Source organism: Rhinatrema bivittatum, chromosome 3 (genome assembly GCF_901001135.1).
Source record: "Rhinatrema bivittatum chromosome 3, aRhiBiv1.1, whole genome shotgun sequence".
Classification (NCBI taxonomy): domain Eukaryota; kingdom Metazoa; phylum Chordata; class Amphibia; order Gymnophiona; family Rhinatrematidae; genus Rhinatrema; species Rhinatrema bivittatum.
Genome location: NC_042617.1, coordinates 480,155,913 through 480,172,084, shown reverse-complemented (window position 1 = coordinate 480,172,084; position 16,172 = coordinate 480,155,913). Strand labels below are relative to the sequence as shown.

Here is a 16,172-nt window from a genome sequence, read left to right as displayed (position 1 = left end):
AAACAATGTCTCGACAACAGCCGGTGTGTCGAATATCCTGCTTCTTCAGGAGCCATATATTCATCTGCTTCTCAAAAACAAAGTAGACGCTCAAATGCTAAATTGCTTGCTGTGTCCCATATCTGGCTTCTACAAATTCAATAAGAACACACAGTCAATGAATTAACATAGAAGAATGTAATATGTGATACTTATCTCAGTGTTGGCAATACCATAAATTACTCCCGGATGACTTGTCTCAACCATCTTCACTAGTGTAACAGAGACCACACAACGGTTAATCCACCATTTAAATATCCGCTGGCTTGCTGATGCGGTCTCATTTCTATACATAGATAATTTGATTGGCAACAGTTAAAAATATATAAAATAAAAATAGAAAATGAGGATTAAAAATTAAAAAACATTTTTTCTAGTGAGTGGCGAGAGAGAAAAATGTAGATTGATGTTCCCCTTTTTTTTGTTTAATTAAAGATGGGACTTAGCCAGACAAACCCTGTTTTTTCTTAATTTCCCTTTGCTCTCAATGCCTCCCACTTCTCAGAGTATATTCAGCTAAAATCTTAGCCATATAAAATTAATCCAGATATGTTGGGGGTTGTTTCGGTGTGGAAATAACTCAGATTTTCAGCTTTATCCAAAATCTAACTTAGCCAGATAACTTTAGGACTCCCTGAGAGCAATTTTGAAATTAGCTAGATAAATTTATCCAGCTAAATTTATCCAGCTAAATTTATCTGGCTTACATTGCCAACTGCCCAGTACCTCAGTATTAACCCCTTAAATCTTACCCATTCTTGTCAGTACATGCTTATTCCATTGTTTGCCAATGGTCTCTCAATGTCCCCAACTTTTACATACTCAATAAATTATCTATGTGTCTAAAATAATCTTAGATATTCATGTAACAGGGATCCTGATATGCTCTGCAGTTGTATAAAGGCAGAATTACTAGTGCAATCTCCATCTCTGGGCTGGATGATTTAGCTCAGACTTTCAGGTTTGCGCAGGTGTCCTTTTTGTATGCTGTTAAAAAAAAAACCCCCAAAAAAACCCCCCAAAAACAAAAAAAAAGAAAAATAGAAAAAAAAAACCCTGCTTGTGAGTGTGATTGCGTATGAAAATAATCAGTCTTGCAGCACTCCTAGAGAGTCACTTTACCTTGTCTTTCTAATGGAAAGGGGTGATTGAAACTTTAAAAATAATTTTCCTTTTTTTTTCTTAAGTACAAGAGTTGTTCAGCAATTTGTTTATTTGCAGTACTGCTGAAGCTGTTTTGCAAGAAATGGACAACATTAACATCAGGCGAAGTGGAAAATCAAGAGAAGTGGAACGGCTGAGAATGTGGACAGATACAGAATTTGTAGGTGTTGGATTTGCAATTTTGATAAAATTGAAATCTTTTGTTCTTTTCTTAGCTTGCTCTGTCACTTTGATCTTTTCATCTATTCTTATTTGCCTGTTCAGTTACTGACTTTTTAAAAGCTAGTTAGCATAAAAGACAGGTTAAGGCAGAATATTGTTGATCTTGTGACTATTTGCATAAAAAGTCTGGATTGTTTGAAACTACCATTTCATATTGCATGTGCAGTTATGCACTATTTTCTGTTTTTTTTCTTTTTCAACTTTTTCTGCTCTTTGGGTCTCTCAAGCCCCATTCAAAACCTAATTGGTTTTTGCCCTTTGCCTCTTCTTTCTTTGCCCTACAGTGGAGCTCAGCCACTCTGAGGCAGATAATGAGAACTGTCTTTGATAGCTCTTTGTAGGGGAGAAGTTGCTGAATGGTGCTTTCAGTCGCACCTTGCATAACCTCAATGGTAGAATTTCCCTTCATTTTTCTTTTGCAAAGAAGACTTACTTATACTCAGTAACTGATGAGGCAAATGAAAACTCCATGTTTCATGGTGTCTTTATTTGAGTAATGCTACTTCTGGTGCTTACCCCTATAGTAATGAGGGCTGTTTTAAGGCTTGGGCATCACATGGGAGCCTAGATTTCCTGCAAAAGGCAGTAGATGTTGGCCCATGAACTCTTAAAGTGTTTCTCTTATAGGAACAGTAATGGGCTCTCCCATGGTATGGAAACGAGGATTCTATTTAGCCAATGTTTTCTTCCATTAATGTCATGAAAGTCTAAAAGGAAGGCGAACAGTGATCTTTTGTTTATTATTTTGCTAAATGGCAAAGAAATTTGCAGAGTAGATTTACATGTGTGTGTATTATGTCTGTTCTGATATCTGTGATTTAGAGCCCCAGAGTACAGGAGCTGCTGCATTTTTATTCATAGAGTGCTGAACAGTACCAATTTGTTAAAAATTGTTGTATTTAATATAATGAAGGCAAATACACAAAAAAATCCCTATAACAAAATAAAAAAGGAACTATTTAAAAAAAAAAAGCACTGTCAAAATTTATTCTAAACAGTTTATCTGTTTATTGTGAATTTTATACAGATATAAAAATTGTATGAAAATATAAACACATCAACCAATGTATCACATTTATACAGCGGAATGTGATCACATTATACAATGGTACACAATTACATTGTTCCTGAACATACCCAGATCAGTCCAGACAAGCGGGTTTTATTCATCCCTACCAGCAGATGGAGGTAGAGAACCAAAGTTTGGGCACTGCCACATATATGAGAGTGCCTCCTGCAGTCCCTCAGTATTTCTCTACCTCCAGCAGATGGTAGAGGTGCTAACCCTGCAGTACTGACTGACTGGATATTTTAAGGAAAATTGCTCCCCGAGGTGACAGGCTCCTGCAGAAGGGTCATCCCTTGGGTTGAGCTGGGCAAACGGGGGGTTGGATGCCCCTGGCCAGCTTCAGCCCGGGACCCCTGACAGCCAGTGGTCTAGTTCACTTGGTGGGCCCGAAGCCCCTCCGCTTGCCCAGGACAGGGAAGTACCCTTACTTTTATTTTTGTGCTTTCCTGTGTGTCTGGGCCTTTAAATCTTTGTTGTTAAAAAAAAAAGTAGAAGCATGTGGCAGGCTGAATGCAACAGCAGAAGCATGCGGCAGGCTGAGATCGTCGGGTGCAGGCTGGGCAGTAAGTGGGCGGATCGGGGGATAATTTGGAGGAGGGTGGTCTTGGTCGGGGCAGATTCACTCCAGTGGGGGCTGGCTGTACTCCCGAACGAGCCGCACGGTTTTCAGTCGTGGCAGCAGCCTGTTCACTGTGCCGGCAGGAAATTCTTGGGACAGTGCACCCTCTTCGGGGTTTAACTGCTGCCGTGTGGTGCGTCCCTCCCCCTCGCGATCCGGGCCACGGGAAAGCGGGGCAAGCATAGGATTGCCTGTTTGGATTTTTATTTTGCCGTGCTTGTTATGACAGACAAGCATCTCAGAGAGACCTGCGGGGCCTGTGGTAGCCCGTCGGTCGGCCTGAATGACCTCCTCCTTTGCACGGAGTGTGCTGGAGGGGGGGAGGGGGTCTTGAAAGGCAAGCAAAGCCACAAAGGTGGCGCTGGGATCACAGGAGGGAGTGGCTATGGCTGCAGAAGCGGAGCTGGATAGGGTGGCTTCTCCACGGGGATCCGGGGGGGAGGGTCCACGCCGCGCCTGTCTCCCATGGTTCGACCCGGATGTCTCGGGCCCTAGCAGTCCTAAGCGCCCTTCGGGGGCCCCGGGGGGTATTTTGCCCGAATTCATACTTTTACTGCACGAAGCCTTCCTGGCTAGGCAGGCAAGTAAGTGCGGTGTCACAGAAGACCCGACGGGTTCGGCAAAGCGGGGGAAGGTCCCCCCGCGAACTCTGCCTCCCGAGGGACAGCTAGCACGATTGGAATCGGACTCGGAAGATTCAGACGAATCTAAGCAGGAGGATGAGGTCTCCTCGGAGGCCGATCAGGATGGGGACTCGATTGGGGGTCCCACTCTGGACGCAGGGGACCTTGGAGGGTCTGGAGGCTGAAGGCAATGATCTGCAGGTGATACGGCTTTTCAAGAGAGAGGAGCTTCGCCTGCTTATACCTCAGGTGTTGGAGGTGCTGGAGATTAAGCTCACCCTGGAGGATTCAGATGCTGAAGGGGTTAATCCAGTTCCGGATGGCCTATGAAGCGCCCCCCCCCAGCGCTTTCCCAATTCCGAAGAAAATCCAGAAATTGATCAACCAAGAGTGGGTTTCCCCCGACTTGGGTCTGCAAGTTGGCAGAGCAATGTCCAAGCTTTATCCACTTCTGCAGGACCATCTGGACGTTCTCAAGGTCCCGAAGGTGGATACAGCAGTTTCGGCAGTCACTAAGAAGACCACTATTCTGGTGGCTGGAGCGTCCGCTCTGAAGGATGTTCAGCGTTGGAAGTGCATCTCAAGCAAGCTTTTGAGGTCCTGGGGCTCGGCCTGTGGGTGGCAGTATGTGCAGGTCTGATGCAGCAGGCCTATTTATGTTGGATCCAGAAGCTGCAGGAACAGTCTGCCTCCGGGACTCTTTCCCCAGTCCAGGTGGCCCGCCTGGAAGCATGGGTTGCCTATGGCATGGATGCCTTGTATGACCTGGTGAGAACCACGGCCCCGTGCTATGGTGTCGGTGGTGGCATCCAGACGACACTTGTGGCTACGCAACTGGTCAGCGTATCTGTCATCAAAATCGCAGCTCTGTAATCTGCCCTTTCAGGGGAAACTGCTGTTTGGTGAGGACCTCGATCGTCTGATGAAGTCGCTGGGAAAGACAAAGGGCAATAGGCTGCCAGAGGATCGAAAGTCTGGCCGGAAACCTATCTCTTCTTAGCCTCTCTTTCGGGAGTCCAGACATTTTCGTCAGATGAGGCCCTTGGCGGCCTCGGCCCCAGGACAGTCCTCACATAGGCAACAGTCCTTTTGAGGGGCTGGAAGGTCATCTAGAGGCGGATCCACCCAGGATGCGGGTGGCAATAAGTCCTCACAACGAGATCTGGCAGGTCCACTCCTCATCTCTGGTAATCGGGGGCAGGTTGGCCTGGTTCTACGGGGAGAGGACCAAGATCACTTCCGACTGGTGTGTGCTGAGCGTGGTGAGAAACGGCTACACCTTAGAATTTTCTCGCCCACTGCGGTCGGTCTTTCTGGAGTCGTGTTGTCTTTTCCGAAGCAAGTGGGCCGCGATCTGGGAAACGTTTCAGCGGTTGTTAAGTCTGGAGGCGGTTGTACCGGTGCCAGTGTACGAACAGGGACAAGGCAGGTATTCCTTCTATTTCGTGATGCCCAAGAAGGAAGATACATTCCGACCTATCCTAGACCTGAAGAAAGTCAACCAGAGTTTGAAGGCACCATGTTTTCGGATGGAGACGTTGTGCACCGTAATTGCGGTGGTACGGGGAGGAGAGTTTTTGGCGTCTCTGGATCTCACCGAAGCTTATCTGCATATCCCCATCCATCAGGAGCGCCAGAGGTTTCTCAGATTCATGGTTCTGGGACAGCACGATCAGTTTCAAGCGCTGCCTTTCGGGCTGGCCACTGCCCCGCGGACCTTTACAAAGGTGATGGTGGTAGTGGCGGCGGCACTGTGACAGAAGGGATTGCTGGTGCACCCGTACTTGGACGATTGGCTGATATGGGCGAAGTCACTAGAGGAAGAAGGATCCAACAGAAGAAAATAGGATAAAGCATAAACGTTGGCAGGTTAAATGTAAGACATTGATAAGACAGGCTAAGAGAGAATTTGAAAAGAAGTTGGCTGTAGAGGCAAAAACTCACAGTAAAAACTTTTAAAAATATATCCGAAGCAGAAAGCCTGTGAAGGGAGTCAGTTGGACCGTTAGATGAACGAGGGGTTAAAGGGGCACTTAGAGAAGATAAGGCCATCGCGGAAAGATTAAATGATTTCTTTGCTTCGGTGTTTACTGAAGAGGATGTTGGGGAGGTACCCGTAATGGAGAAGGTTTTCATGGGCATTGATTCAGATGGACTGAATCAAATCACAGTGAACCTAGAAGATGTGGTAGGCCTGATTGACAAACTGAAGAGTAGTAAATCACCTGGACCGGATGGTATACACCCCAGAGTTCTGAAGGAACTAAAAAATGAAATTTCAGATCTATTAGTAAAAATTTGTAACCATTAAAATCATCCATTGTACCTGAAGACTGGAGGATAGCAAATGTAACCCCAATCTTACATAAAATGCACACATTTACTTGTATTTAGTTTTAAACATATTGTATGGCTCTCATGGAATTACATTTTAAAATATGTGGCGTTTATGGCTCTCTCAGCCAAAAAGGTTCCTGACCCCTGCCCTAGACTAGTGTTAATGTGCTTCTTGTCTGAGCTCAATGTTTCATATTGGCTGAGTACTGAAATGATTATATGATTTTTAATCAGGTTTTTTGCTAGTCTGTCCACAGTTGCTTTTGAAGAGAATACTGGTAGGCTGATTTTACTGCAGGAATATTTATACTGTGATGTTAGTTTGCTCTGTCTCCATCTGCTGGCAGAGGTACATAACTCACTGGTCCTGAATCCATGTATCCAACTTAAGGAAAAGGAAATTATCAGGTAAGTAGTAATTTCTCACTTGATCCTAAGGTGTTCAATGGCAGTTCTGTTTTGGATTCATTTGACATTGTATATTAAGAGAGTCCATTTATTAAAATATATAATGTCCTTAGTTTAACCCCTGTATTCATTTTAGGAAAACATGGATATGTATTCTCGAGTGAAGAGGAGGCGAAAGAGTTTAAGGCGAAACAGCTATGGAATTCAAAACCGTCATGAAGAATCTACAGAAGGGGAAGAGGAGGGATCAGAAGGTACAAGATTTCTGAATTTAAGAAAGCATGGGATAAACACAGAGAATCTCTGAAGAAGTAGTAGAGATTGTAATGGTGAATTAGTTGAGTGAATAGATTGACTAAATAAGCTATATGGACATCTTATGCCATTACATTTCTCTGTTTCTGTTTTTAACACTTGTGAAATTAAATATCTTTATATGTAATGGGCTGATGTGTGCACAAGATCTGTATAGAAATGTCAATTAGTGATTAATTCAAGTCATACAGATACATTTCATCAGAGGCATTTCTCATCTTGGGAAGCCTTTTTATTTTTATTATTTTTATATACCGATATTTGATCTCAATCAGGATATCACATCGGTTTACATTCAGGTACTGTAGGTATTTCTCTATCACCAGAGGGCTTACAATCTAAAGCTTTGTACCTGAGGCAATCGAGGGTAAAGTGACTTGCCCAAGGTCACAAGGGGCAACAGCAGGACTTGAACCCTGGTCTCCTGGTTCATAGTCCACTACTCTAACCACTAGGCTAAGTGTGTAATGCATTAAAAGGATAACTTTCAAACAAGTGTGTGTGGCGGCATATATGTGTGTATATAACTGGGTGTACTTTTACCATAGTATTTTATAACCTGCGCATATCATATATGCGTATCTTATAAAATGTGTATATATGCCCCTCACTATATATGCGAGTGAATACATGCGATGCATTGAAACCGTGTACTTTTTCCCACTTATTCTAAAAAATGCATGTGTATATTTTATGCGTGAAACTAAAATAGGATTTGTATCCCTTTCCAGATCATTTATAAATATATTGAAAAGCACCGGTCCAAGTACAGATCCCTGATGCATTCCACTGTTTACCTTTTTCCACTGAGAAAACTGATCATTTAATCCTACTCTCTGTTTCCTGTATTTTAACCAGTTTGCAATCTATGAAAGCACATCGTCTCCTATTCTATGACTTTTTAGTTTTCTTAGAAGCCTCTCTTGATGGACTTTGTCAAACACCTTCTGAAAATCCAAATATACTACATCTACCTGTTTACTTTATCCACATGTTTATTAAGCGCTTCAAAAAAATGTAGTATAGTATATTTGTGAGGCAAGACTTCTCTTGGGTAAATCCACTCTGGTTGTGTTCCATTAAAACATGTCTTTCTATATGTTCTGTGATTTTGATCTTTAGAATAGTTTCCACTACTTTTCCTGGCACTGGAGTTAGACTCACCAGTCTATAGTTTCCTAGATGAACCTTAGAGACCTTTTTAAATATTGGGTTTACATTGGGCACCCTCCATTCTTCAGGTACAACAGATTATTTTAATGATAGGTTACACATTTTTAGTAATAGATCTGAAATTTCATTTTTGAGTTCTTTCAAAACCCTGGGATGATTACCATCTGGTCCAGGTGATTTACTAATCTTTAGTTTGTCAATCTGGCCTACTACATCTTCCAGATTCACCGTGATTTGGTTCAGTTCATCCAAATCATCACCCTTGAAAACTGTTTCCGGAACCGGTATCTCCCCAACATCCTGATTAGTAAACACAGAAGCAAAGAATTTATTTAGTCTTTTCATGATGACCTTATCTTCCCTAAGAGCCCCTTTATCCTCTCGATCATCTAACAGTCCAACCAACTCCCTTGCAGGTTTTCTGCTTCGGATATATTTTAAAAAGTTTTTATTATGAGTTTTTGCCTCTACAGCCAAAATTCATTTCAAATTCTCTCTTAGCCTGGCTTATCAATGTTTTACACTTAACCTGACAATGCTTATGATTTTTCCAATTTTCTTCAGATGGATCCTTTTTCCAATTTTTGAAGGACCTTTTTTTGGCTAAAATAGCCTTTTTCGCCTCATCTTTAACCATGCTGGTAATCGTATGGCCTTCTTTTCACCTTTCTTAATGCGTGGAATACATCTCCAAGATGGTATTTTTAAACAATGTTTTCCTTTTGTACACTTTTAACCTTTGCAGCTGCACCTCTCAGTTTTTATCTATTTTCCTCTTGTTATCAAAGTTTCCTTTTTGAAAATGTAGTGTTAGAACTGTAGGTTTACATATTGTTCCCCTTTCAGTTATTAATTCAAATTTGATTATGTTGTGATCACTATTGCCAAGTGGCCCCACCGTCATTAACTCTGTCAACAAATCTTGTGTTCCACTATGTATTAGATCTTAAATAGCTCCCCCTCTCGTCAGTTCCTGAATCAATTGTTCTGTGAAGCAGTCTTTTATTCCATCCAGGAATTTTACGTCTCCAGCATGTCCTGATGTTCAATTACCCAGTCAGTTAGAAACATATAAACATAGAAATGACGGCAGAAAAGGACCGATGGTCCATCCATTGTGCCCAGCAAGCTTCTCATGGTAGTATCTGCCACGCCGTGTAGGTTATCCCCATGTATCAGTCCATTTTGCTTGATGTCCTTTTCTTATGGTCTTGACGGTTGAAGCAGTCCTGTATTTTTTCTTAATGTCTGAGCATCCGTACCCCAGACTGTGTGTAAAAAAAAGTCATGGCTCATGTTCGTTGACCTGAATCCAAATTTCTCTTTCCTTTGAGCCCCCACCCCCGTCCTTCGAAGCAGAGAGCAGTGTTGCAGTTGCATCAAAAACATCAAGACTTATTGGTTAAGGGTAGAAGTCCCACGCTTCGATTAAGGATAGTAACCGATGCACTGTGCTAGTTATCCCCATGCTCATTAGTTCTGCAGACCATAAAAGTCAGGGCTCTCTGTGGTTGGTGTCTAAATCCAATTCCCCTTTTCCCCTGCTGTTGAAGCAGAGAACAATGTTGGAATTGCATCAAAAGTATCAAGGTTTATTTGGTTAAGAGTAGTTCCACACCCGGAAGTTATCCCCATGCATGCTTTCTTTGTTTTCTTTAGGACTTGTCCATAGAAGCAGTTTTGTGTTTTTTTCCTTTTTGTCTGCATAATAGTATTCCAGACCGTGGAAGTCAGGGCCCTTAGTTGTCGTCTGAATCAAATTCTTCTTATCCCCCTGCCATTTAAGCAGGGAGCAATGTTGTAGTTGCATTAAAAGCATCAAAGCATATTGGGGTAATTGAAATCTTATCAAAAAGGAGTCACCAGTTAACCACCGCAACCAGAATAAAAAAATACCAAGGTGGAAACCAAAACTTATTACCATCTATAGTAGCTTAAGAAGGTGTTGGCCATGGGATTTGGCAAATATTGAAATCGATTGAACTGTCTATTAAAAGTTTATCTGCTGTATCTTTAGAAACCAGGAACCAAACTTTGGTGAATAACAACCTTATTTCCAATTTTGGGAAAAAGGTGGAAGATTTGGATAAAAAAGTTTCAAAGGTTGAAAATGTGCAGCAGAAACTGATAATATCAGATAATATTACAAACGACTAGAAGGTATCGAAAATGCTCTCAGAGCCCATAATTTAAGGGTTCTGAACTTTCCAGTCGTGGCCTTATTTTCTCCGATGGATTTATTCCGAAATTACATGAAGCAAATTCTAAAAATACCAGAAACTGCTTTGCCAGTGATTACTAAGGCTTATTATCTTCAACAAAGGACACAAACTAAAGCAACGGGAGGAGTTGAGATTCAAACACCAATGTTAAATATATCTGACATATTAGAAACTTCCATGGATACAGAGATATAACCCAAAGGAAACCATTGTTAATTTCATTTGCATTTCTTTCTGACCGTAATTATGTAATGAAACAATTTTTTAGAAATAGGCAAAGTAAAGTATACGGTTATCCGATTTGGATTTACCCTGACGTGGTTAAAACAACCCAAACTAGACGTAAAGAGTTTCTAAATATGCGATTGTCAGTGCTTCAGTTGGGTGCAAATTTTACGTTAAAATACCCATGTAAATGTTGTGTAAAGCATTCTGGTGTTATGTATAATTTCTTAGAGCCAGCACAACTTAGGGCTTTCATAGAAGCCAGAACCCAAGAGGCATCCCCTCAAGTCCCGGCTCATTAGTAAAAGTAGTAATGGCATCACTTGGTTGTTAATAATTAACTGTAAACTTGTTTTCCTTCAATTTTCGCTCGTAGTTCCGCCTCCAAATATTCTTATAATTTATGATGTTTGTAAAAATATGGGATGAGGGTAACTCACTTATTATATTTTTCTTTAAAGTTTATGGATTTGCAAACATCTCTTTTGCTGTACAAGGTTATTCTTGGGTGTAATTTCAAAAATTTGAAAATAAAGAATTAAAAAAAAAAAAAAAAAAAAAAAAAAAAAAGGTGTTGGCAAGCCTGACGTTGTGTGACTTTTTTACACAAGACACCAACCGGTGTCTTGTGTAAAGAGTCTTTATCCCGTTCAAAAGGACGTAACGAGTTACATCCTTTTGAACGGGATAAAGACTCTTATCTATATGTTCTATACATGCCCCTGAAGAAGCTTAACAGTGAAACACTGGCCGTGTTGGGCTGCTATATAGAAAAGTGAGGTCCGTTAAGAGTCTACCTTTATAAATGGAGGATTATTTTTAAAGAAAAAGCAAAAATATTAACAAAATTTTTTTTTGAGAAAACATTAAAATTTAAAGAAGATGAATGATTGAAAAGACCGGTTGGTGTCTTGTGTAAAAAAGTCACACAACGTCAGGCTTGCTGACACCTTCTTAAGCTGCTATAGATGGTAATAAGTTTTGGTTTCCACCTTGGTATTTTTTGATTTTGGTAATTGAAATCTCCCATTATTACTGCTCTGCCAAATTGGTTAGCTTCCTTGATTTCTCTTAGTATTTCATCATCCGTCTCATCTTTTTGGCAGGGGGACAGTAGTATTCTCCTAGGACGAGCAGGATGGTAGTCCTCACAGATGGGTGACATCAGATGGAGCCTATTGTTGTGCTCCGCGGCCGTGGTGCCCCACGACCGCAGGCCCCTACCTGATTCGCGGCGCCGCGGGAGCCCCGGGGGAGGGCTCTGACTCGGGCCATCGCGCCGGCGCTGCCCGTTGCAGGGGAAGCCGTCCTGCTTCCCCCCAGCAGTGTCTCCCCTCCGCAGGGGAAATCCAAGATGGCCGCTGCCATGCTTGGGCATGAGGCCACGCCCCCTCTGCAGAATTAAAGGGACCCATCCCTTTAAATGGCCTCACCTGTTCTCTATCAGCCAAGGCAGAGGAAGTATAAAAGGCAGCTTCCTCTGCTCATCCAGTGACTTGGCAACGTCCTCCAGCGCTGTCCAGTCTGCTTGCTTCGGTGAGTCCTTGAACATAGACTACTGCAGCGCCCTTTTCCTAGGCCTCCCCAAATCCACTACCAAACCACTGCAGATGATTCAAAATGCGGCTGCGAGATTGCTGACCAGTACCAGCCGCAGTGAACACATCTCACCCGTCCTCAGGAACATACACTGGTTACCAGTTAATTTCAGAATTCTATACAAATCAATCACCGTAATCATCATCTTCAACTCGACCTGGAAATCCCATTCAAACTCCACTCCTCTAACAGACCAACCAGAGATATTCTCAAAGGCACTCTGAAATTTCCCCCTACTAAAGCCTCACGCCTCTCGATGACCAAAGACAGAGCTTTTTCGATAGCTGGCCCATCTATCTGGAATAGCATCCCATCAAATCTTAGAGTGGAGCCTTGCCTGTTAACTTTTAGAAAAAGACTTAAAACCTGGCTCTTTCACCAAGCCTTCGCTGACCCACCAGACAATCACTAGTTGTCCTTCACACTTACCCGTTATGGCAACTATACTCACGAATGGACTCTGACTCTTCCAGGTTAAAGCACCATTAAGCTTTAACCCGTATGCTCTATGGTATCACTTTATATTTATTTCCTGCCTTATCTTCTTTCCAGCTTGTTGCAAGCTTCCAAGTTCTCTTACCCTGTTGATTGTAACTTTGACTCATTCCTACCTATTGTTTACCTTTCGTTTACTTGAATTGTTACCCCAGTTATATTCTTGTTAATTGTAAACCGATCCGATATGGTTATTTACTATGAAGGTCGGTATATAAAACTGTTAAATAAATAAATAAATAAACATTGGATCCTGTTCCGTCTTGGTGTTCCTGGTTCCTGACTTCGGATTGGCTTACGGTGATTCTCTGGTTCCTGACTTCGGATTGGCAAGTGGTGATTCTCTGGCGTACAACTTTGGACTGGTGAGCAACGACCCTCTGGCACTTGACCTAGGACTTCTCCAAGACTACCGTCTCCAAGGGCCCGCCTAAGTCCCAGCGGCCCGGGACCCTACGGGCTCCTCCTGGGGGGACCGCGGGCTTCCAGGGCGAAGCTCCAGTTGGCCCTTGCACCGTTCCCTGACCTCCCTAGGTCCACCTAAGTCCCAGCGGTCGGGTCTCTACGGGCTCCTCCCGGGGGGACCGCTGACCACCAGTAGTGAAGACACAGCGCCTCATCTCGTCTCTTCATTGCCTCCGTATTCGCCTCAGCCTCCAGTGCCAAGGGTCAGCTGGTCCTGCCTCCTGTTCTGCCTCGCCACCCGACGAGAGAGCCTACGGACCCTCCGAAAGGTATACTATCCTCTCGTCGGCCAAGGGTCCACAAGCCTGAGCATAACAGATTGCCAAGTCCATGGACCTGGCAGAGGCTTCCGCCCGCCAGGCCATTCCGGGAATGGCCCAGCGCCTGCTGGAGCAGCAGAAAACCCTGGGCGCCCTGGTTTCCTCAGTGCAGAGCCTGAACCAGCGTTTTGACGCGTTGGCTCCTATGAACCCTACGCTGCCTTCTCCACCGATGGCTTCTGCGGGTCGGCCGGTAGTTCACATACCCACACCGCCATGGTCCTTCGGGGAACCTCGGGCCTGCAGGGGTTTTATGAACCAGTGCAATATGCACTTCCGCCTGCAGGCTGCTCTCTTCCCAGATGACGCCACCAAGACGACCTTTATCCTGGCTCTTCTAGGAGGGAAGGCCCTAGAATGGGCTTCCTCCCTGTGGGAACGGGACGATCCCGTTCTAAGGAACCTCAGGGAGTTTTGGGAGTTGTTCCGAATAAACTTCGGGGATCCTGCTCAAGAAGTTTCAGCAGGGCCGAGACTACTGCAGTTACGTCAAGGCTCGAGGACATTGGCGGAATACGCATTGACTTTCAGGCCCTCTCCTCGGAGCTCGGCTGGGACTCAGACTGCCTCCGCACCATTTTCTACCAGGGGCTGAGCCCCCGAATTAAGGACGAGCTCGCAGGATGTGAGATACCGATGCCTTGATCGATTTGGCTGGTTGCATAGATTGACTCCACCAGGAGCGCCGCCAAGAGGCCGAGCCAACATCTAAAGCTGCAACTCCGGCCAGACGTCCTCAACATTCGCCCTCACCCAAGGATAGGTTAGAGAACCCCCGGCCGCCACCCAACGAACCCATGGAGTTGGGTCGCGGGAAAGTCTCTCCACAAGAGCATCAACGGCGAATGAGGAAGGGGCTCTGTTTCTACTGCGGTGCAGCGGGCCATCGGATTGCTGCCTGCCCGACGCGTGCGGAAAACTCTCGGGTCTAGGACCTGAAGGAGGTCTCTTCCTGGGCCGTACCACTCCTGCACCTCCACTAACCCTGCCAGTGGCATTAACCGTGGCGGATGGAGAGTTCCACGCGCTGGCCTTGGTGGATTCTGGGAATTTTATCATGAAAGGCCTGGTTGAACATTTAAAGATTTCTCAAGTTCCGCTGTCTCGTCCCTTGGTCATCTCCTCCATCCAAGGGAAGCCTCTTCCGGAACGGGTGACGCACGCCACTATTCCTGTCCAGCTGAGGGCCGGGGTCCTGCATCAGGAACAGATGTCATTTTATTTCCTGGAGTACTCTATCCATCCCATTGTCCTAGGACTCCCGTGGCTCCAGGAGCACGAGCCCCAGTTTGATTGGAAGACCTTGCAGCTGGCTCGTTGGGGGCCGAATTGCCATGGCAATTGCCTCCAAGCTGTGGCTCCAGGGCCCTGCCCGATTGCCGCTATCAATCTCCCAGGCCTGCCAGCTCCATATGCCTCGTACGCAGATGTGTTTTCTAAGCAGAAGGCTGAAGTACTTCCACCTCATCGACCATTCGATTGTGCCATCAATCTCCTCCCTGGCACTGAGTCTCCTCGAGGACGCACCTTCGCCCTCTCTCCTGCAGAGACACAGGCTATGAATGAATATATTAGAGAGAACCTGGAGAAGGGCTTCATTCGGAAGTCAAAGTCCCCCGCAGGGGCTGGATTCTTCTTCGTCGGAAAGAAGGATGGAACGCTCCGCCCCTGCATTGACTACAGGGGCCTGAATGCCATAACTATCAAGGACCGTTATCCCCTGCCTCTCATCTCTGAGCTATTCGACCGGCTACAAGCTGCGAGGATCTTCTCCAAACTGGATCTCCGAGGGGCCTACAACCTCATTCGTATTAAGGAAGGCGACGAATGGAAGACGGCCTTCAATACCTGTGACAGCAAGTATGAGTACTTGGTGATGCTGTTCGGGCTCTGTAATGCCCCCTCAGTATTTCAGAATACTATGAACGAGATACTCCGCGACCTCCTGTACCAATGCGTGGTAGTTTATTTGGACGATATCCTGATTTTTTCCGATACCTTGGCCGCTCACCGGCGGCACGTCGTTCAAGTGTTACAACGCCTCAGAGAACATAAGCTGTTTGCAAAGCTCGAAAAGTGCCAGTTTGAGCAGGAGTCTCTTCCCTTCCTGGGATATATAGTCTCCAGTCAGGGATTCCGCATGGATCCACAAAAGCTAAGTGCCATTCGGGAATGGCCACAGCCGTCCGGGCTCAAGGCACTCCAAAGATTTCTAGGCTTTGCCAACTATTACCGCTCTTTCATCCCTCACTACGCGTCAATTGTTGCTCTGACCCGGAAAGGCGTGGATCCTGGTTCCTGACTTCGGATTGGCTTACGGTGATTCTCTGGTTCCTGACTTCGGATTGGCTGACGGTGATTCTCTGGTTCCTGACTTCGGATTGGCAAGTGGTGATACTCTGGCGTACAACTTTGGACTGGTGAGCAACGACCCTCTGGCACTTGACCTAGGACTTCTCCAAGACTACCGTCTCCAAGGGCCCGCCTAAGTCCCAGCGGCCCGGGTCCCTACGGGCTCCTCCTGGGGGGACCGCGGGCTTCCAGGGCGAAGCTCCAGTTGGCCCTTGCACCGTTCCCTGACCTCCCTAGGTCCACCTAAGTCCCAGCGGTCGGGTCTCTACGGGCTCCTCCCGGGGGGACCGCTGACAACCAGTGGTGAAGACACAGCGCCTCATCTCGTCTCTTCATCGCCTCCATATTCGCCTCAGCCTCCAGTGCCAAGGGTCAGCTGGTCCTGCCTCCTGTTCTGCCTCGCCACCCGATGAGAGAGCCTACAGACTCTCCGAAAGATATACCATCCTCTCGTCGGCCAAGGGTCCACAAGCCTGAGCATAACACCTATACTTAAACAAACATCATATTCATAAGCTGAAAAGC

The 16,172-nt window shown here is 45.2% G+C and overlaps 1 protein-coding gene across 1 annotated transcript in view; it reads left to right on the top strand.

Annotated features, from left to right (window-relative positions):
* Nucleotides 1-16,172, top strand: part of ATAD2B (ATPase family AAA domain containing 2B) — a 610,472-nt gene that overhangs the window by 136,118 nt on the left and 458,182 nt on the right. The window contains exons 5-6 of the mRNA XM_029596002.1: nt 1,261-1,363; nt 6,618-6,735. Of these exons, the coding sequence (XP_029451862.1) occupies nt 1,261-1,363; nt 6,618-6,735 (221 nt within the window). The remainder of the gene's footprint in view (nt 1-1,260; nt 1,364-6,617; nt 6,736-16,172) is intronic.